General features: G+C 42.2%; 1 protein-coding gene across 4 annotated transcripts; it reads right to left on the bottom strand.

The window, feature by feature from the left end:
• Positions 1–474: 474 nt before the first annotated feature.
• Positions 475–23,089, bottom strand: ENTPD5 (ectonucleoside triphosphate diphosphohydrolase 5 (inactive)). 4 transcript variants are annotated; one of them, XM_056493373.1, is made up of 14 exons: positions 23,015–23,089; positions 17,553–17,830; positions 16,310–16,389; positions 14,929–15,072; positions 14,487–14,562; positions 12,897–12,932; positions 12,016–12,104; positions 9,350–9,429; positions 8,100–8,161; positions 6,627–6,728; positions 5,640–5,780; positions 5,240–5,296; positions 3,663–3,778; positions 475–3,497 (listed from the first exon to the last, which is right to left on the bottom strand). In XM_056493373.1, exons 2-14 carry the CDS (start codon positions 17,767–17,769, stop codon positions 3,411–3,413), a joined length of 1,287 nt encoding a protein of 428 aa, XP_056349348.1. In that variant the 5' UTR covers positions 17,770–17,830; positions 23,015–23,089; the 3' UTR covers positions 475–3,410. The 4 variants fall into 4 exon arrangements, with proteins under 4 accessions (XP_056349348.1, XP_056349350.1, XP_056349351.1 ...); XM_056493375.1 differs by lacking the exon at positions 23,015–23,089 and adding an exon at positions 22,695–22,836; XM_056493376.1 differs by lacking the exon at positions 23,015–23,089 and adding an exon at positions 22,566–22,688.
• Positions 23,090–23,606: the final 517 nt, after the last annotated feature.

Consider the following 23,606-nt stretch of genomic DNA (forward strand, 5'->3'; position numbering starts at 1 on the left):
GAGGATTTAGGGTTTCTTTCCATAGTACCATGATGTCTTCAGCCACAGAACTAAACGTCCAATGTGCTTTTAGTTTGGGCCTCCTGAATTGAAGATTGAGGTGCAAACAGCTGTCTGTCTGTTGGCAAACACAGTGCTGAATTTTGCCAACTGCTGGTTAATTTTTAACAGCTTTTCCTGCTTCGTTACTTTCAGTTTCTTCTGATATGATTTCTAGAGCTGTAATGTCACTCCTGGGTTCTTGGCACCTCAGCTCAGACAGAAGGGGTAGTTTGCAGCAGAGGGAGACAACACATGGTGGCAGATACATTTTAAAATTGTCCTTCTTTCACACTTTTCTGAGCCTTTCTCGAGGTGTTTTATATGAAATGGTGTTTGTCATGGAACTGGCTAGTCTTAAGGGCTCCATGGTAAAGATTCAAGGAAACAATAATATCTAAGAAAGATATAAAAAAATACCACAACATCCTGATATATTGTTAAAAATGCTTTAATTACTAAAATAGATAATTCAAGATCTTCTGTCTTAGGTTCCAAACACCAGCCTCTTGCATTAGACGTTTTCCACTCACACAATTAAAATAAGCACTGCCCATGGGCAAGATTTTCACATATTTCACATGGTTGACCAGTATCAGAAATCAACATCAGAAAGAATGAAACATAAGTTTTGAAATGAAAGCTTGTGCTTCTGCAGTCACTCATATTAGGCAGTTCTTGTCAGTGGCTGGCTAAAAGACATTACAAAGGAGGAGATAAAAATCAGGGCTGCAAGTAGAGCTCTTCTCTTAAAAGGCTGCTTACTCTTTAGTTTAGCTAATAAATAATCTCATTGCACTAGGGTAAGTGTGAGGACTTGACTGGGTTTGTCCAGATCCCCCACCTGCTTGGGTTCAGATGTAAACAGCAGGGGCTCAATTCTGCAATTTCTTGCAAAAATAAACCTTTTAACAAAGTTTTTGTTTCTCTTATAACTGAAGGATCATGCCAGTAAATAGAGAGCAAAAGTTCTGCTTCAGTTCGTGAATTGTGCCACTGACAAATGAAGGCCCTGAGCATTCAGCTTAAATGCAACTTTGGTACTGGGAAGCAGATACTCCCCCCTAGCATTTGTAGTACCAGAGTCTGAGGAAAAGAATGCAGAAAAAACAACTTCTCCTGCATGGTACCCTTCTTCTATCCCCTCCTCACTTTGGACAAAACCCAGCCCTTGAGCCGTCCTCAGGGCTGTGTGTTCAGGGGCAGATAATACTGCTGCTGCTTCCTTAGGTACAGTATCCTACCTTCAAAACATAGCCTCACTGCTGCCAGCTCTTAGCCCCAAGATCCAGTAAGAGTTTGTCACAGCACTGGCTCAGACTGAAAGATGACTTCTGGATTATTAAATTAGCTTGCTCTCAGGATAATGCAGCCTGGCCAGTGACCAGTAACCACTGCATCCTATTTTGTGTTTTCTGAGAATACAAAAGTGCTCACTGAAGACAAAATGAATGCATTTGCAGTCACCTTGTTCTGCAGACCAGACCATACACCAAGTTTTGCCAACAGGAAGAGGAATAAGAAATGTTTATGGTTGAGAAGAGGCCACAATTACTTTCTTCATGTTCAAACAGAAACTTCTAGAGAGGAAGGAACAGAACTTTGGTGTGACACAGGAATTTCTCAATGTGGATCTCAAACAGATTCTGGTAAGGAGTACACATGTAGGATAAGCATTTCCTGTTTCAAAAAAGCAGCCTGAATTTATGGCAAGGTGTCAGTGATGGGATAAGTATGGATGGCTCTATTCCGAACCCTTGGCTTCTTGCTGCTGATTGAACTTGTTCAATCAAAAGCCCACCTTGCACTCTTGTGCTGTAAAACCTGAGATATGAGAAGGGATAGCTTAATCAGCCACAGGCAAACTGGAGGAAGGGGACTAATGTTCACAGTAAGGCAAATTTCTAAGTCTCCAGACTGTTTGGCAAGATCACAGAAGACATGAGTGCACTACGTCCTCCCCTTGCTGGGAATTACCGACTATTTTCAAATCCAGTTTGCAGAGAAGGCAGTGTGAGGGCAGTCTTTGGTTTGATAGAAGCAGGAAAGGTGTTTTAGAGCAAACAGGTAACTGCAACTGCCCAACAGGGAAATGTTCATTGCAAGACATCAGTGGATAAAATTGCCCTTAGTCAACATGAGTAATACCTCTTTGTTGTGATGTGGTAAATTCACCTGTACCTTACACATTCCTTGGGAAGTGAAGACAGTAGCTTCCAATTATTTCATGGGGTAAAAAAAGTCTCTACAGCTGTTTTTACTTAGGGCAACAGATGGGTTTCAAATGGGGGACCACACCTTAGAGCTCACTCCTGCCAAAATGACTGTGGTGCTCACACCACTGGCTGGCCCAGCAGGTCTCATGGGGCTGCCATGCACTAGACTTGACTCTTGGGTGAGCATCACCTCAAGTTAGGTGTCCTGAATCAGTTCACACAAGAACCTCAGGAGCACCAGCAGCAGAGAGAAGGCGGCTGTGGGTGTGCCTTGCTGAGAGCAGAGAAACAGAACTGGCTCTCACAGCAAAGTGAGCTGTCAGATCAGCCATTTCATCTGACTGCAATCTCCTTGTGGGTGGAATGTGACAAGCTCTTCTTCTGGCACTGCTGCCTCGTTGTGCCAGCACAACGTGTGTTATGACTACATGCTAAATGAATAAATTTATCGAGTCTGGTAGTCAGATGTACGGTGTAGCTGCACAGACTCGTAAAGGGCAGCAAAACTGAAACACAGGCACACATTCTGCTTAGGAAATACCTACTGCCTAAAAAAAATGCTTGGTAAATTACTGTTTTAGCCAACACCTTTCCTAAAACCATGCCCAAAGTGTACTTACAGCAGGCCCTTCTTGGAAGACCTGGAGTATTCTTGCCATGTATTTGCTAAGCTAAGCAGCTGGATTCTTGAAACACTGAGGTTGGCAGCATCCAGAGTTGTTCACTTTTCTCTGAATGACTCTTGATACTATTTCTGATTTCTGTATTTAACATCTCACAAGCAAACTTAAGTTATGCATGTTTAAAATAGAAGGGGGTAGGAGAAGTCACATGTCTGTAGTCTGCCACCACATCCAGGAACTCTGTGCTTCTAACAAACTTGCTGGTGAAAGCTGGTTTTGAGCCCTTTGCATATTCTCTGCTGGGGTTTAGACCTTTTTACTTTCATAAGGCAGATTCTGGATCATTTATGGCAATCACAGTTATAAATCATGCTTGCATTAGGCACAATGCCAATCCAGGGTAAAGATCTGTTCTCTCTCTTTGGTCCATGTTCTGCTCTGTAACCAGTCCCAGCTGAACAATATACCTGGAGATTGCAATTTATTTTCTCAGCATTTTCAGAAAGGCTGAAGTCCACAGCAGTATCATAGGTCAGTAAGTCATCCCCAGAGACTGCAGCAGGTAAAAGGTAGCACCCAAAGTCCAGCTTGTCTCTATGTTGTTTACTTTCTTTGTCAACTATAAAGGAAGAAAAACAAGTTGTTCCTGACAGTTCTCTAGATTCATAAGTTGCACAAATGACAGCAACTACATGTTACAAATCTGGAAAGATTCAGCAGATAATTAGTCATAAAAATGAACTAATGCATGTTAATCGATAGGGATTTAACTGTTTTTTCTCACCTTTAAGACTGTGCTGTCCCTAAATCCAAAACCTTCCTTTAATAAAGCAGTGATGTAAGTGAGATCCATGCAGAGGAAAGGACTGGCTGAGTTGTATCTCTCCATGTTATCACAGACTAGAAAAGGAAAAAAAAAGGGATCTCAGCAAAATAAAGGGCTTTTTTCCACATTGTACATTTGAACTGAACTCAAGCCAAAACTTACTAAAACAAGCCACCCTCATCTATTAGTGGGTATATATGACACATTGTACATGCTATAGAGCTGTTCCGCAATGTTGGAGAATAAACCATACAGTACATCCAGTTTCTCTTAACTCCATCATAAGTACATCTTTTATTACAACAACATAATCCACACAGCTCTTTTGAAGAACCTCTGCTCAACTGATAACTAGCAGAGTGTTAGATTACTTATTTTTTCGATAAGACAGCATCTCTTGTTTTCATCATCTCTTCTCCACAGATGGCTCCAGTAATGGATTCCATCTTCTAGGATGGCAGTTTGTCTTATTTTTTCCAACTACACTTGTCCAAGGAAATGGAAGAGGCTATTGCCCAAGTAACCACTCCCTTGCTGCAGCTCAGTCAAGATTCCTTGTTCTCAAGTCAGGGTGACAGTGAGTGGGACATGTATTTACACTAAGCATAATTTTCTAGACCTACTGTTACTGCCCTGTTCTACTGCAGCAAGAGCAGAATTCACTTCCTTCTAAAAAAAGATGAGCAGCATCCTTCTACTATTGAAATAAGATAGAGAAGAATTAGTTCAGGATCACAGAATTGATCTCCTGATGCTTTAAAGCTAAGTAAGTGGTTTGATAATGTTAGGTAACATCTTAGCCATGTCTTTGGAAATAAGCTCTCTCACTATCCAGGGAAAGAATAACAACCAACCCACACTCAAACTTTAGAGCCTAATCCCCCTATTCAAAATCCAAGTTTCCAGGGAGATTAAGTTTAGCTGAAAAATCATTAAAATGTAGGCCTTATCTTAGAAAAGTCAGTCATGAACTACATAATTAAGCATCTTCTGCTGAAAAATATGGTCTACTCATACTCATGAGAACAATCACAGTACAGAGATAACTTGCTTTTAGCCACCAGCAGCCAGGAAAGGTGGAAGCTCTTTATCCACAGGAGGTACAAAACTAGAACAAGCATTCAGGAAGAAAGACACGGGGAGGTAAAGGGATGCAGAAGAGGCTGTCAGACTTAAAAAGCATTTACTCTTCCTCCATTTTGTTAGAGACTAAATAGGATTTAAGGTGACAAACTTACAGAATTCAGCACTCTCTTAAACTCAGAGAGTTGGAGTTTGACAGAAGGAGCTCTTATTTTGTAGTAACTCTATGAACTATCCCCTTCTCCTGAACAGAGCTGTAAAGCCACCTCACTGCTCTATCATGTCTTCTGTATCAGTTAAGAGTTTTTGACTAATAAAAGTAACATGACAGGTGTAAGTGAAATAAAGGTTAAATAAATTTGCATTTCTTCCAAGTCACATAATGTACTGCCTACGCATTCATATTTTTGTTATTTCTTGTCCAAACCAGTTTCCCAGCTCATGACAATTACCTTCTTTGGCTTTTCTTTCAAAATCTCTCACTTCCAAAACACCTCCGCGTTCATAATCTAAAAAAGAGGTGAGAAAACATCATCACAGACCTGTCAGCATTTGAATTCTTCATCTAAGTTGACTCTAGAGTGCAACTCAGCAATACTGCACTAGGAGTGAGATCTATTTGAACAGAAGACAGAGCTTCAGTGTAGCTGGAGCCCTGAGCACACTTCATGTGCTGAACACTGAACACCAAACTGCAGTGACAGATAAATGTCATTCCCTTGAGGTATTTTGTGTATCTTCTCTTTCTCAATAACATTCCTTTCCTCTGCTCCCCATGTCTCCAGGGACCACAGTTCCTCTGTCTACCTTCTGGTTGACATGCTCACATGTAGTAGATTATCCCAAATTTACCAATTAGGTTGGTGTCGGCTGCTCGGTCATAGTAATAGGAGAAAGCATAGAAGGAACTTCCACGAATCTCATCTGGTTGGTGAAGTTTCCCTTTGACAACCTTGAGTACTTCCAGGTAGCAAGGCTTGAATCCTGTTTCTCCTGTCAGGAAAAACACAGATGGGGTGAGCCAAAGACCATATACAAGAGATGGAAGAAATAGTGGCAACAGAATAAAAAACAAAAGAAGCAGAGATTAAAGCATCAGAACAAGAGCTTAGATATCCCCTCTGTAATCCAACATGGCACCTGCACACAGGCAAAGGCTCTAAAACACCCTCATCAAGTAGAGCTGGTTAGAGCAGATCATTTGTGTGTCTGAAGAAAGTGCCATGCAAGCTACTTCCATGTCAGACACAATTCCCATTGACATGTTCTGTGGCCAGCAGAATCTTCTACATTTGCTGCCACCTCTCAGATAAAACCTTGCTTTCTCTCTCCATCACACTGTATTTTTACCAACCCACTCCACACACACCAAATCTGCAATTCAGCTCTCACGTTCCCCAATCTGTTCAAGTCTATGATGGCAGCAGACTCATCCTCTCTATGCAACAATAGAGACTTACTATTATTAGAGACTTAAGAAACAGTTCCACAAGTGAGATTAACTGGTAGGCCGAAACGTTTGTACTCTAACACAGACAGAATTTTTACACTTTGCTCAAAGCCTCAGAAAAACCTCTTATTTGCACAAGTAATTCTCAACATTTCCTATAAAGGTATGATTATGTAATAAGAGATCACAGTCAGAGGACAGGGGTAGAGGTCAGCTACTCCTACAGCTTCAGATTTTAATCTGGACTTCTCAGAAGTCAACCTCTACAACTGGACAGCTATTATTCATATCCCAATCATCATCAGTTAACTGAGGAAGTATTTGACAAGGAAAGACTCAAATTCTGGAGATAAGACTTATTGTAAAAGAAATAAGTCTCCTTAATTTACCTTCTTTGTTGCCACCATACCGATATTTCACTCCCCCAAAGTGCCACTCTGCTTCCAACTGCTTTGGCAAACAAGAACTACGGAACATTTGTCCATCCACAACTGGAATGAGAGCAGAGAGGAGAGTCAGAAAACACAGAATTTAACATAGCTATAGATCAATATGCAGAACCAGAAAAGCCTGAAAGATCTTCATTAAAGTCTTTAAGAAAAGTACAAAAATCTAAATTGATGGATCAGGCACTAACTGATTACAAATTAAGGACCAGTCTCAAGTCTGGAAAAATTGTGTTTTGTCCTGCAAACAGCAGAGCAGCCAAGCTTGTAATTTCTTAATAAGATAAATGGTACAAGGGTATCTGGATAATTACTATTCACCACAAAAGATAAGAATTGAGAGGTGATAAACGCATAGATGCACAAACCCTAATGACAGCAGATAATCAAGACAAACAAAGCAACTGAGCAATGAAGACAAAACCTCCTAAGACAAAGATCAATGGCTGCTACAGGATCCACTGCATGTGCCTTTGAGGAGTTCAACCAGAAATACTGCAACTGGTAAGAAGAAAATATGATTATTGCTGCACACACAGGTCTCACAGAAAAAGCAAACTTCTAACAGAATGCTTGAGGCAGACTGTGGGACAGCAAACTTTACTATGGGATGCTTAGGGAAAGGCTCAAAGGCTGGGAAAAGGAGGAATTAAAGGATCAGGTAAGTGCAAGTTTGGCAAACCAGAGGGGACTATAAAAGAAGACAGATACAAGTAAGCAGGCAGCTGGTCCTTGTGCTTTTCTGTCTGAGCCTTGTGACCAATCACTGCAGTCTGTCCTGTCTTCTTAAGCCCTACTCCTTGCTATTTTTGATTTGAGTACATTCCGGTAATTATCACAAATCCATGTTGCTGTCAAGTAAGAATCCAGAAGGTGCAAAGACCCCCAAATTCTGTCCAGTGACTAGACAAAAAGCCCAAGCTTTGGGTGAGAGACTGGAAAGACTCAGGAATGTGAGTATGCACTCAGGTTAGTGAGTGTGTGATGTGCTTGTGGGCTTCCATCTAGACTAGGCAGTGCACACAACACCACGGGCCAGGCAGACACCAGAGACGCCTAGGAAGTGGGTTTGGCCCAAGCAGCAACCCTCAGGATAAAGATCTATTCATGCTGTTTATGCTTCTGTGGATGCTTGCAAAGCTGTGTGTTTGTGGCTGGCCATGGTGCTTGTATGCTCCCACGTGCATTTCTGGAATTTGCACTCGAGTGTCATTGCTGGCTGATCTCAAAAACAGGGAAAAGCAGCTGTCTCACAAGAGAGCTCCTTAACAAATGTTTTCAGACAAATATATTGCATCAGAAACACAGAAAAGCACAAGATACAGAAGTGAAGACACACAGGAAATGGGCTGCTGACACAAGGCTAAGTCTAAGCATCTCTTCATCAATCTTGAGTGTTTTACTATATGAACATACCTTCCATATTCAAAGCTCCAAGTGTTGCCAGTCTTGCAGCTTTCAGTCCAAACCCCAAATAGCTGTGAACAGCAGACAGACATTATAGTCTTGATTCCTGCACATCTGGTATGCTTTACCTGTACCCCTTTTCCTAAGTCCTGGAACACCCAAACGAAATTTCCTTCCTCTGATTCCTACAAGGATCCCCTCTCTAAAACAGTGTTCCCTTTGCCAGAACAGCCCTGAGGACCAAAAGAGCGACAAAAACCCAAGAAATACAAAGAGTTGTAAAATGGGTAAATCTAGAACTGCAGGAAGTGGTTAGAGCTGATATGGCGTTTACACAAGATGATAATGAAAAGCAAAAACACACCATCTTAAAAATGAGGCAGAAAGAAAGGTGTGTGCTGAGTGCATGGGGAATAGGGCAGCCCCTCCCATGTAACACACACAAAACTATGTGCTCTTAGGGAAAAGTGCAGAACCTCCCACAAAATGGGAACTGTGGCTTTGTGTGAAATTCACCTCTTTGACTCCACAGGTAACTGCTACATTCATTATAACCTAGAATATGAACAATGCTTATGAGAATGTCATCACACATTGCAATAACACAGCTGTTGACTCCTCCATTCCCACCTCTGTGTTTGGCCACTTACCACTTCTGTCATGTAATTTTAAATGTTTGCAGAATATTCAGACAACTAACCTCCAGCTCTCTCTCAGTTTTTTGGAGATGATTTTTCAATCCAAATTATTTTAGGTGATCTAATGGACTGTATTGATGACAGCAATCAGTTACATCAGCAAATGTAAGAACTAGGAGAGGATGACTATTAGACCAGCTCTGCTGTCAAGTAAGCAGATGGAGATGGTAATGTTCACACCACTAAGGAACAAGTCCCAGGAAAGTTCTCTTTCCAAATCTCTGATCATGTTTAGTTCTGACTACTGGCACAATATCTGCCTTTCTGCTTGTTCCAGAATATTTGTCTTGAATCCAGTAATAAGCATTCTTCTTAAATATGGGCTCACAGTGCTTTCTCTTCATTTGACAGACTGCCTAATATTCCCTTGCAGTGATATTAGCCATGGTCCTGGAACGATTTCAGCCAACTAATGTCATGGTCCACTTCTACTATTCCATGCAGATAAGTAGTAAAAAAGTCATGGTCTCTGCTGCTGGTATCAGGATGATGTGTCTGTTAGCTCAGGGGCTCCAAAAAGACTGATTTCCCCAGTGGAAATAGCAATCTTTTGCTCCTCACCTGTGGGTATAGAGCTTGTAGGTGCTATTAAACATTTCAAATGAGGTAACAAAATCCCCAGGGGTTTCCTTCAGAGTTTCCTAAAAGTTAGTAAAAGAAAAAAAGTTATAGTTTATACTATGCAATGAAGGATAACAGACTTTAATGTAATATCATAGATATACCTATAGAGTTTACTCATCTGATCTGCTCTGAAAACAAAGTACAGTTTTCCAGTGGTGCCACTGCTGTAATATCTGCAGCTTTTAACACTGATTTTATTTATATGCATCTTTGTGTTACTTCAATGTATAACAGGGAAGAGCAACAGATCAGGAGGATGAAAACAGTTTCTAATTCAAGTAACCTGAATTTTTCTACATGCTACTCTACATGTACAGAGTCCCCATCAAAATCAGCTGCACTAAAAGTGCTATGAACTTTTGCAAGTCACACTAAGCACCTAAACTGAGGTACTCAGAAGAATTAAAAATACAAAGTACAGGCCCCATTTTCACCATGTCAAATGTCTTGCCAGGTACTCAAGGAAACACTGTGACCCCTCACTCCCAGTCTTAGGGCTGCTTCACCTAAATTAGCCTCTTGTCTCACCACCTCCAGTTTTTTCCTCTCACAGTGTTCCCTCTGTGCACACCTCCATCCCACTGGTACCCTGCCCCAGCTTCCTGACAGACTAAACTCATGCTCTTGTAAGGCTGAACTGCTTTAGCAATCATTTACTGTTTCTTTGTTCACTCCCTAAGCTCTCAGTCTCAGTTTCTGTCTCTCATCTCCTCATGGGCTCATTCTCCCACCCCTTCTTGGCTCTGTGCACTTATATCAGACACTGTTATTCTGGGCCAAGCAGCAGAATCTCCAGGAGAACTGAAGCTGCATAGTCCTGCAATTACCATTCAAGTAAGGAGATCCAGGTCTGGGTTATTTTTTCTGGAGTCCTAGACAGAAGCCTGCTCAAAGCTGAAGGGAATTTGACAGTATTTAGCTTGAGTTTCTCCTGAGCAAGTACAAATTGAAATTTATTCTGAGTCTCAAGTTGATTATCACTGAAATGGCAATCACATCCTTGGCCTCATACACACAGACTGCCATATTTTGAGTTCTGTTTCTAAACCTTACATCACAAAAACTATTTAAAGGAGAGATCCTAAAAAAAAATTCGTTTGGAGAAAACAATTGTCTTCTCATGTCCTACTTTCACAAAAATGAGGGAGACATCAGACAGACAATTTCATAATTACTATGATTGGTTGTCAGTTGCTTTTAACTTTGGCAATAATGCCATGAAATTAAAATCAGCTCCTCGCAGTTATCATTATGTGTTCTCTACTTGCTTTTAATTAATATTTAATGAACTAATCTCTTACTATTACAGTATTTTGCTCCAAACTAATACAAGTGCAGACATGTGACTGCCTCGGATTGCAGGAGGGAAAAATCCCCACTGCAAATCAAAGGGAGGTATCCCTGCTAATTTTGTCAGATGGGAAAAACTCCCAAAAACATACTGAGCTTATTTATTTGAACTTGATAACACAGGTGAGAAGCAGACATAGTGTACAAGCAGGCAACATGAACCTTGACTCCACACTGCCCAACAAATTCACACCATCAGTCCTGGTCAGCAGCAAACCCTCCAGGCTTTTCCTGCAAGGCCTGAAGGAGATATTTGAATCCTGAGCTGAAGTCCAGCCTATTTCACAGTTCTATTTATTCTCCAAAACTCTGACAGGCAACACCCTTTCCTGCTGGTCCAGTGCCCACTTTAGCAGGTGTTATCAACACAAAACAGAGGACAAGCCCAGAGTATACTTGAGGCTTTGTTGAACAGGATAAGGTTGCATGTCATGTTTCAACATAACACACAATTGCAGAATTAAAATATCCTGATGTGAAACCCATGTGTTTTGTGGTCACCAAACATCCTTTGAGAATCTCAAGTTCTATAAACAAAAAATGTTAAAGAAATTACTCCTTCAGAAAGAGTGATATAAACAGCATCACAATATGAAGGCACAGAATGATATAACGCCTTTCCCATTACTCATGTAATTTTCTCATGCAAACTGCAGACTTGAGTCCCAGTTCAAACTGTTTCTAAAGAGCTATAGAACTACTAAGAAATCCAGCAGAGGTGTCTGAGGGACAGAGAGCAGAATGCTCAAAAGGAACAAGAAGAAATTGGTAAGAAAACAGAGAACTGATTATGCTACTATTGAAGAAATTTATCCTATACAACACTCCTCCCCTCCAAAATTCAGTGAAAATCTGTTATCAGACTGGAATGGGGAAAAAAAAAAACAATAGACCAGCCCCTACATTTCTTCTAATATTCAAGAACACTACCTAGAAACATTCTACATTTGTTGAATACACAGCAATATCAACATTAATGAGGCTTTCCCAGCCTGAGTCTAGAAAACAAAAGCTATTTCTTTTTGGTTTTACTCATTTGCTTTCTTTTTATTTCCTCATTATTCAGGCTCCTTTGTTTGCAAGTGCCTATCAGCCAACTGCTGATCTCAAAGGGAACAGAAATACAGATGTTCTGTTAACCACAGATGTTCTGCTTGTGCCACTGCTGAAAAAGTGATACCAGGCTGCAGCAGTGCTCATGTCTCTCCACCAGCCTTGCAGTCCCAACCCACGCACTTTTAACCACTCCTCACCTCAAAACGTGGCAGGAATGTGATTTGGGTTGAGGCTCCTCCCAAGTCCAGAGTCCCAACAGTTTGCTGGTTTTGGCCAGACAGCTGTCCTGCAAACAACACCATGCTCAGAACAGCTCCAAGGCACAAATGCTGAAATGCAGACACTGTGTGGGTGTTCAGGCAGCCACCAGATGATCACAGTATCACAGCAATACAAGGAGTGCTGAGCTGCCCTTCAAAGAAAAAACCTCCTTGATTCCAATCTCTCCTCCAAGGAGACAAAAGCAGATAAATCTCTAGGTATCAAGCAAAAGCTGAAAGTAAGAGACAAAGTACTGCCTGCAGAAGACTGCCAGGAAGAGTACACAAATTTTGTAACCACCATACAGCCGGTGAAAAGCAATAGGGGAAGGAAGGGCAGGGAGAGCCAAACCAGCTATTATAATTTCTCTTCACCCAGAGCAGCTTTTTTGATTGCTCATCTATCTGTTAGAGAACTGATTTTCTTTTCACTGATTGCACTCCCAGAAGCTCCTAGAACCAGTAGTGCTAAGGCACCATGTCCTGCACGACCCCTGTAGTTGCAAAGCTCACACTGGGATAAAGAATTCTGCAAGACCTTGTTTCCCACACATTAGCAGTACCACTTCTCAGAGCACATAAGGGAAACCAGCTAGCCAGTGCCTCCATGATCTGAGCACATTCTGGCACCTTTGAGGTTAAAATGTCTCCTTCTTGCTACAGACTCTGGAACACAGTCTGCCCAAGACAATCCACTGCTTTAGCACTGCTGACAGAGCAGGGAGGAAAAGCATGGCCAAGGCAGAGGAACTTAGGGTGATCACCTCCACAGAAGACTCAAGTTCAAGTTTAGAGAGTAGTTATACAGAATTAACTACCTGTCAAAAAGTTCACAGTGATCCAGGCTAAAATTCCTGCAAGGAGTGAAGAAAAAAAAAAAAAGTCACTACTGAATACTTCACCAATCTTCTCCCCACTGTTACCAGCCCTCCATATGTTATTTATTTATCTGTAAGTCATTACTAATTTAACTGGACCACCCCAGACTTCAGAGATTAATTTGAACTCATAATTACATTATATGATGCATTATTGATTCACACAAGACTCATGAGCTGAAATAGGTAGGACTTTGTAATATGCATGCGAGTGCAGCATACACAGATCATATCTGTTATCCAAACAACACACAAAGAAGTAATGAGCTGACACTGCACAAGTTTCCGTAGGACTGTTTTTACCATCCAGCATTTCAATTCCTAATCTGAAAACTGCACTCACACCACCCTATGTTTTAATCTTGAGGTTTCTATAATTACACTACAGACAGAGCAGCAACCAGTAAACACAAACAGCTCTTTTGACTCCAGTGGCTTGCTTGACACTGGCATGATTCTCACCCAAACATAGGCAAACATGTGACAGTATAAGAAGTAGGGATTTTAAATAAACTTGGCAGGGTACCCTGTGCTCCTCTATTATGCCTCTTTAGTCCTGCCCCTGTCAATACAACAGCTCTCCCTACTGCACAGTTCACCCATTAAATCAAAGTGACAAACTATGCACTGCACCATACTTATCAAATACTTGAAAGACAGAAGGATACTTCTTTTCTCTCAGCCCATGCAGAGAGATTTTGTTCTTTAACCTTCCTCCATTTATTAGTTGTTTAAGCACTGTGATAATTCTTCTTGCTTACCTTCAGCACCTTCCAAAGTGGCAATTTATTTGCCAAAAGGAAGTGTTCTAAACTGAACATAACATGACAGGATGGCTCTTTTCATATACAGATAATTATTACTTGCCCATTCTCCAAGGTCTGGATATGTAGCCAGAATGTTACTGGTTTTTTTTTCTGCACTGCAAAATTATTGTTCACTCCAAACCTACAATGTATTTCACCTTTTCTTGTATTTTACAATACTTCCTTCCTACTTTACTAGCTGTATTTTTCCCAACAGACTATTTTTAACTTAATAATAAGTTATCTATTTTAAATACTTGCCAATACTTCATTCTCCTCTAATATTCACAATCCTCTCAATTTTAGATTGAAAATTGATGAGCTGAAGCTGATCATAATAGGTTATTTTTAATGCTGATACTGCAGAATTTACAAGGCACTTCCCATAAGCTTCCCAGCTTGCTATATATTGTCATGTAGCCTTTCAGAGGTGGACACCATCTCTTTTGCACCAGTTCCCAAGAGCAGGTTTCAGGTCTGCCTGCATCAGACAATACTTATTGTTGAGACAAGGTTTTGTTCTGAAATCTGTGAAATCTCTTTGTGTATCTGCATTTGTAGTCTAACAGGTGACCATGTAATGAACACCACCTCAGAAAGGCAGGATTGCATTGTTTCAAACAGGGCCTTTTATTTTTTTCTCCTTAGTTTAAGGACCATTTCTATTTCCCTCTCATGTTCTCATTTCACTCTGTTTTTACTTTTTACCCCTCCTAAAACATACCCTCATGAGATCCATCCATGATGCCAACACTGTCCTCTGGAACAAGGAATGGTGATTCCTCAAAGACTTCCTTCACCTGAGGCAAGAAATAGTGATTCAATTTCTTGGTCTTCAGAGCCTTGCTCTGAGGGTGACAGTTTTGTTTGATACAGCAGTAGAAAATAAAAAAACTGTGTGGAGTAGGGGCTAGGAAATAAAGAAAAGAAGTATTGTAGGTCTCTCTCCATGCCTTCCACCACAGCAAGACAGAGGATTTCAGGACCAGATAAGATATTCTGCAAGTTTCATGCTATCATGGGATCACAGTCTCTTTTCATAGATGAAATTCTCTCATTCTAAACAAAATAGAGAACTGAATAAAAAGGAAAAAAAAAAAAAAAAAAAAAAAAAAAAAAGAATCAGGGAAAACAATACTAGTGCATCCAAAACAGCTTAGTACTACCTCTGAAAGCAGGGCCTGAGCTTTCTCCTCTGACAGCAAGCGAAGTCCAGCTGTGGCTTTTAACACGACTGGGGTCTTTTTCCAGAGATGAGGTGGCACAGCATCTATGGCCATGTCCAGCAATGTTTTGACAGTTTCAGCACCCTAAAAGGAAAAATATGTTTTTCATATGGTTTCCTCCTACAGGATGTCAGAGATTAGGCATCTCAGTTTCCCCTCAAAACTTGTGAGAATGTATTCAATAGCACAAGATACACCCAATATAAGTACAAAAACCATGCCAGACATCTCATTAGAACATTGAACAGAATGTCTGCATTGGAAGGAAATGTGTATTCATAAATATATTTTAGGGAAGATAAATATCATTGTTTGTGGAAGGTATTTTTTGGAAAGGATGGAGGGAGGTGAGGAAACCAATTACCTGACAAACCTAAACATCTTGCAGTATGATGAAACTAAATGGTGCAATTACTGACTGAGGCTACCAATGCAGGGGAAAACACCTGTAGATTTCACTAAATGCAACATAAGAATTCCAAGTGTGTTCATAGCAAAAATTGTAATTAAAATGCCAGCTGTGCAATGGTTGCCACACAAGGTACAGACATCACTGCTGTCTCAATTATTTCCACTGCTCTAGCAATTACAGTTTGGCGTTAGCAATAAACATTCTCCTGTGAAATGCCTAGAAATTCCTTTTGGGGTGAGTTCTCCTCTCCTACCCAACAAACAAGATTTACTGGAATCATATGTGATCATACTGAAGTTTTTAAAAAATCCCAAATCCATTCATTCTTCCATAAAGTGTCACATTCAAATTCCTGTTGCATGGAATCCAACTGAGCAAAATGAGAAACCTGAAACCCCCACAATTTTAGTCCCCAACTTAGAGGCTGCTAAAGCACACAAGATAGTGTATCTAATCTATAATTTCTCTGGCACCTCCTTTAGTTTGTGAAAGAGCTTCCTGTCAGCACAGGAGGTCTGGAAAATGGCAGCTTCAGAACTGAGAAAATTATTCATTACTCGTATTTGGCATAGCTATAGGGGAAATAAACACTGAATATGGATGCTACTAGAGACAAAAATCACTTTGCCTTTGAAATTCTCAAAGGCATATAGTCTAGTTATATAAACATTTAAGCAATTAATTAAGCCACTGCTCCACTGATGAAATATGTGAAATACCAGCTCCTATTTCACCGTGTACAACTTAACTCACAAAGCAGAGGAACAGGTTTAGAGAGACAGCAGCAGGACTTTTACATTTCTTCTTGACTTTTTGCAACTGCAATCAGTACTACTTGAACTGCTTGGTAGAATCCAAATTATATAACAGAAGCATGACCAACCCCCAGGGAATGAAGGACAGCCTTACCTTTTCAGGCTGATCAGCATATGCAGACAGACCTGGCTTCACAGACTCAAAGATTTCCCCTTCCACCTCTGGAAGTTTATCTGCAAATGAACATATGATACAGTCAGCAACTCAAATCTTATTCTTTAATTTCCAAAAGGACTGTAAAGTGACTATCCTTGATTCTCCTTGCAAACAAGATTATACCCCTCCTAAAGCAAGCCTTGCTCCTTAACTTCAGGAACATATTGAGCAGACACTTGCCCTTGTACCCTCCAAGTTCACAAACAATTTATTAATAACATGTTGTTATAATTAAAAGTATGTTCATTTATAATTTGTGAATTACAGTAAGTTACAATAATGCAGCATAACCATTGCCTATTCTTTACAAAATTTTTTTCCCTTTCTGTCCCTAAGCTAATTGTGAAATACTAGTGCATATTAAGACACACACAATCAACTTCCAACTATCCTTGGGTGATTCATCCAATTCAGATAGAACAGAGCTGACTGTACCCAAGTACTTGGCTGATAAGCCAAACAAGTTTGACCACTGCTCAGTTTGGGTGTAGAAGCTATCCCTGAGTATTGTGTATTACAAGCCAGGCTGAATCCAGAACTGGACCTTGTACCATTTCTTCCAGACTATGGATGAAGTCATGCAAAAACACACAAGTACTATGTCCCAGCAGCCAGCCTTCAACCTTTGCAAACCTGCTGACTCACTGTACCCAAGCTAATTCATCCTCCTGAATCCTGTCACACATGCAGCCAAAACTGGGCACCTGTGCACCTTGTGAGCAGCAGATACACTGGAGTGTGGTGCATCTCAGCACAGCTCTTCAGTACTTAATTACTCTCTAATTTACTAGTTCTAATTTGCTACAAAATGTGACGTAAACATATGCAGAATTCAAGTATCTCTTGATTAAATTTAAGGTAATGTGCAACCTGACAAAACCAGCATAAGTATCTTTTAATCTCAACAAAATATTCCTTTTAAACAGCTGCATAGATGAAAATGTTTGAAAATTCAGAATTCTCCATACACCCAGAATTATATCTCTGAGACTCAAAAGACCTACCAAAAAAGTATTTACACAGCAAAACACCATGACAAATGGACAATAAAGACCTGCAGGAGCACCATTTGAAGGACAAACTGTAGAAATCTTCAGCTGCCCCCAAATGCTGAGCTGGCAGAAAAAAAAAACCTGTTTTGAGAAGTCGGAATCTAAATCAACATACATGGGGGTCTTACCTGGGCTCTTCTGCACAAAGGTGTAAATATGAATGCGGGTTCCAGTGCTTCCTGCATCAAACATGATGCCATAAAAAGTGTTTGCTTTGGCATTTATAGGGCACACATTAGGTGGAAAGAACTCCTGAAACCACATTACCCTGTTTGAATGTGAAAGAACAAAGGGCAAAGAGGAAAACGCCAATGCTATAAGGATGGGAAGTCTGGAAGATGCCATCTTGCCAGGGCCCTTTGAGGCTGTCAAGCACGTATCAGCAATCACAGAGCTGCAGAAGGTCCTGAAGAGTTAAAAAAAAAAGAAAGAAGGAATGGAAATTACCAAGAGCTCTCTCCTTTAAAACTCTGTTAAAAAAGAAAATAAATAAATCATTCTGTACACATACATTCTCCCTTTAGGTGCTTTTCAACACCTTATCTGAAAAGAGTTGTTTTATTGCACTTAGTGCTACAACTACATCTAACTGATTTGTTCTTTCAGAGTAAAGGTTTCTCCATTTCCCAAGCGCAGAAGAGATGCAGTAGTTTGCTTTCCAGTATTTCTAGTTTTGACTTTTAAACAATTTCCTTCTCTTATTTATCTTGCAGATTTTCAACATTCAGAGTCTGTCTCCAGAACCTCCCAAAAGCCCAAACATTATCTGAAAAGAAATATTGCCAGAGAGGAACTCTGGGCAGAACCACTTTAACATTTACACACTTGAGATGCTGTGGCAGAACACAAGTGTTATTCAGGGTCACAAACAAAGAGAATTTCATCTCAGGCTAAGAACAGCTGCTGGGAGAGATTAGCACATAGAGAAAATAAAGGCATATCCTTCCAGCAGCATCCCCATCTCCGAGAAAATCCTGTGCTGCACAAGAGGGGCTGAACTGAAGAGCACCTGAGCTCTGCCTCTCAGTATTTCTTCTTTTTTTTTTTTTTTTTCTGTCTTTGTACTTTGGTTTTTATTTTTAGAATTATAAATAACAACAAAAAATCATAGCAAAACCCACACACTCTCACAAACCTAAAGCAGTTGCCCCAAACACTCAGGTTGCTTACACAGCTTCTAACAACAGCTTCACAAGCCAAAGCCCCAAAGGTCTGTTACACAGTATTGGATATCCAGATACAATTACATCTCCCCTGAACACCTATCCCTCTGCATGTATTTTTCCTCAGAAATGCTAATCAAAGACATAGGCACAGAAATCATGTGGTGCCCAGGTAAAAAGGAGAATGTATAGGCATCTTTAACAGCAGAAATGAGCATGTGGCCAAATGTCCCACCATATGTAGTATTGCCTGCACCAACCTACACACAGAGCCCTCAGCATACAGAAGGTGCAAACAGTTCCTTATCACTTTCCAGACACTATGTAACACATCCATCCACCCACAGCACTGAATATTCTACTTTATATGGCTGCTCATCAGCTCAGCCCAAGACCCCTGCCCACTGCTTGCTCTTATATCTGTCTTTTAGCAATCTGCTCAGCCCCATCATGTTCATTCTCTTGAAATCTTTACTTGCTGTCTCTATCCTGCATGTATTCATGCCTAAACCTCTCCCTTTCCTTTCTATGTGAGTCTGCTATAGCCTCTATGTCCACACACCTTTCTCCCACACCCAAAGAGCTCACTTACACTCCACTACCATTTATCTCAGATTCAGCCCTTGTAAGACTTTTATTTCCATCCTTCACCTTTGTCCCCAGTTACAGCAAAGGGAGATCAACTTTTACCCATTCCCAGCAAAAAACGTCACATTCCTGAGGCATCTCTCTAACTCACTCCAGCATTTTGCTGTGTAGAGCCAACAAAGTGCACAGCCCACTGAAGATGGGTAATTTCAACTGTCTGCTGTGACCTGTATTTTATCCTCCTGTTCCTAACAAATGCAGAGATGTGGGCACAAGCACAGACTCCTGATCCTCTCTGCCTCAGAAGCACACTCTGAGAACTGACCACTGAGACACTGAGAACTGGCCAGTGTCTCTTACACATCAATTCCAATTGCAGTAATTTCTAAAGTATCCACATTTTTTGTGGAAAGGAGTAAATACGTAGTTCTGTAACAAAGTGCTCCCCTGAAGAGACTTGAGGAGAAGTGCCAAGCAGCTTGGCAGTTTTGTAGCTATGGATTTGTACTAAGATGCAGTGGCATTACCCAGGTTTGCTTCATCACAGCAAGCAGGGCCACTGAAAATCCAAGCAGCTGCACTGTTTTAACAGTATATAAGGTACATTAGTGAGAGCCACCTTCCAGCAGGTTCAAAGAGGTGCTCTTATTCTCATGCAACATAAGGATTTTGTTTAATGAACGATCACAAATACAACCCAAGCACCTATCTTAAGAACAAACTTCAGAGTCCTATTACAAACAGCACATGTGACAGTTATGTAAGCCTCAGAATCTCTGATGATCCGAAAATATCTGAGCAACTGCCATCATTAACTCATACTTTCCTTGCCAGATCCTTAGTCTCACATGAAATACCCTCCCCAAGCTTCTCTTCACTATCTGTTCTCAGATATCCACCACCATATCACACTTTGTTTTCTACACTTCCCCTGACTTTTTTTCTTTCCCCTTTTATACTTCTAAGGACAAATAAAACCCCATAAAACAACAAACTCACAACCAATCACCTTGGGATTTTATTTTTCTTCTCCAGTGACTGTGGTGAAGCCCATTTAATCAAGCACAATAGCAAAACAATGTCCATAAGAAGAATGAAATGAGAGTAAGATATCAGATACAAGAGAGAGAAATCATCAGAGCATAACAGAAATGGAAATAAGAATTTGGAAAGACAGAATCAAAAGTATCAAAGAAAAAATTTAGGGTAGAAACAGACAAGTTATTGAGAAGGAAAAATATTTTCAAAACAGTTCCTCTCAACTTAAAAGTCCTAGCTGGTATCAGAATACAACAGGGTGGAGAAAATTAACAAACAGAAACAAACAGAAAGGAGAAAAGAGGGTAACTGTAATGTGAGCACAAGCTCATTAATGCAATCAAGCAGTTCAGCCAGGTAAAGCTGACAGCTCCCCATCAGCAGGCTCAGTTACTGTCTTTCAAAAGGAGCAGTAATAATCAGCATTGATCATGAGCACATTAGGCACACACCTGAAGCAGGATGGAAGCAACAGCTATTCCACTCCAGGAATTCCTAATGAAAACCACCTTCAGAGCACCACAGCAAGAGACACTGTGCCTGCACTTCTTCACTGCCAGCTAATAGGAGTGGACTATGTATCAGGCAAATTGTAAGGTCATGAAGGCACATCAAATACCAATTGGGTTGTTTTATTCAAATTTGAGTTTATCATTACTCAATATGAGCAGTGAAACATGCTTATGTAACTACACAGGATGAATTTCAAGGAGTTGAAAGTTAACTTGAGATCAAGTTAGTAAAACATTTACACAAGCACTACAGTTGACCTCAACATCCCTGAGGCCTGAGCCAGCAAAACAGGACAGGACACTCATTTCCCAACGCAGAGAAACACGTGTAAATGTCATCTGTAGACGGCAGATTTTAGGTACTAAATTAAAAAGCTTAAGTACTTCCAATATAAAATTTAGGAGCTATGCAAACTCTATGATCCAAAAATACTGGGATATTGCATAGAGATTTCCAAGACTGAAAGCATGAAGAGGAAGAAAAAAAAAAAAAAACAAAACTCAACACACCACCAAAAACCCCAACCAAAGCCTCCTTAAACAGCAGCAGTAAAAACTATACCATAATAATAACTAACCTTAAGACAGCAAAACACAACCTTACTTAGAGCTCATCATACACAGGAGCACTGGTAATTTTCAAGACAAGAAATATTCGATGCTTGACTATTTCTGACAAAAAAACCACACAAAACACAAACCACACAACAGAAGCATCTCTGTAAAAAGGAATGTGATCTGAGGGGAGGAAGAAGCAGTGTATCAGAGATACAAGAATTTCCCTTCTACTTCCTAAGATAATATTGGGAAATATTTTGAGATACACAAAAATACTAAAAAATAATTTAAAAAATTAATTATATAAATACAGGTAAATATTTTACAAAAAAATTAGTAAACAAATGAAGTTACATAATTCAATTAATATTATTCCATGCTAAAGCACACCAGAAATCATTCAGAATGGAAACTGTTCTGTGCTCAAACAGTAACAAAATCTGTTTTCCAGATGAGCAACTCTTATGGTCACAAAATCTATTTCCCAGATGAGAGGTTTAACACTTAACAGTCATGATTAAATAAGTACTTTTAAACCTTTTAAAAAAAAAAAAAAAAAAAAAAAAAGTAACTCCATTTTTTTTTCTGGACTTATTTTTATCTATTGAAAAAAAATAGCTTTCTTGGATTGTTTTGACAAAAACTTAATCTTCTTAAAAGTACACTGTTTAGAAGACACAATAGAAGGAATAACGGAATTCAAAGGCAGAATTTCCCAGTATTTCCATAAAAATAACGGTACAGTATTCTTTGAGGACATATATTTTCCGTAAAATTCTGGCTCTGGAGCTTTAAACTCCAGGAGAAAAAAGTAGGACCAACTCACAAACATGCGTTATCAGAAGTTTTAATCTTTCTTCCCCCGTACTGAAGCTCCAAACACACATTATTTGCTTATTCACATTTCTGGCCAAGCGGGCTTTCGGTTTTCCTCTGTAATTAGACCAAGGCAGCTTTTCCAGGAAACCGCTACCCAGCGCCGCGGGCACCCTCCGGAGCCGCGAACGCGCGCACCTGCGGGGCTCTACCGGCACCTTTTCCTGGCACAGCCGCTATTCCTGGAAAACAGAGCTCGGCTGCCACAGGCTCGGGGCGCTGAGGGCTTTGGCTGCCGTGCAGCTGGGAGCGCTCCGGCGCTGCTCCCGGGAACGGCCCGGGCCGGGGCACAGCGCCCGCTCCCCGGGAACGTCCCCGCTCAACCCCGGCGCATCAGCGCCACGCGTCCTGCCTGCTCCGCTTCCCGCGGCTGCCCCTCAGCCCCGGCCCTGAGAACAGTCCCTACCTTCCTCTCCTCTCCCCGGCAAAGGCCTCCTCCCTGCGCCCCGGCGGTGCCGGCCAGCGCGGCCCTTCCCGGAGCCGGCACCGGTGGCTCTGGGCAGGAACGCCCGCAGGAACGCCCGTCCCCTCTCACCGGCCGGCCCGCGCTATCTGTCGCTCGACCGGGACGGGACGGGCCGTCCTGCCGCCCGCCCCTGGGACTAACGGAGACGCGGGCGCAGCTTTCGCCCGTCTCCCGCCGCCTGCCCGGCCTCGCGGCCGGCGGAGCGCCCGCCCGGGGCGCGGGAGCGAGCACAGCTCGGGGAGGGGGGGGGCTCACCCCGCCCGGCAGCGGCGGGACGGCGGCCGCCCCGCGCGCGCTCCCGATCCCGGCGCCGTTGGCACCGGTGTCCATGGCAGCGCGCGGACGCTGCCGCGCCCCTCCCCCCGCCCCCGCCAGCTGCGCGCGCTCACCGGCCGCTCGCGGCCCCGCATCCCGCCGGCCCCGCGCGCCGCGTCACGGCCCGCCCGCGTGACGCACCGCCCGTCGCGGCAGTTGCGCGTGGCGGGCGCGCGCCGTCCGGCCCCCGCGGGAACGCGCGTCTCCCCCGGCGGGCCCCGGGCCGCGCTGCCCGCGCGCGGCCGTGGCGGCACAGCCCCCGCGGCGGGGCCGCGCGAGCTCCCCTCAGGCGGCGCGCGGCCCCGCGGGGCCGTGTGGGGCGGCAGCGCCCCCCGCGGGCGGGAAAGCGCGCGGCGGGTCGGGCCCCCGGGACAAACCCCCGGGACAAACCCCGAGATGAACCCCCGGGACGAGCCCCTGCTCCCTCCCGCAGGAATTGATCCCGCCCCGCTCCTCGGCGAGGGACAGCTGAGCACCGGACCGGCCCGGCGCAGGGGAGCGGCGGTGGTCCGGGCCTTCTGCACGGGATGGACAAGGAGAGGCTGAAGCGCTTGTTCAGCTCGGAAAAAGAGAGAGCTGTGAGGGAATCTGCTGGGTTTGGCTGCTTGGAGGAGGTGTCAGAGAAAACGGAGCCAAGCTCCCAAGAGAAGTCCCATTTGGGGCTGT

This window comes from Oenanthe melanoleuca, chromosome 5 (assembly GCF_029582105.1).
Source record: "Oenanthe melanoleuca isolate GR-GAL-2019-014 chromosome 5, OMel1.0, whole genome shotgun sequence".
NCBI classification, from domain to species: Eukaryota; Metazoa; Chordata; class Aves; order Passeriformes; family Muscicapidae; genus Oenanthe; species Oenanthe melanoleuca.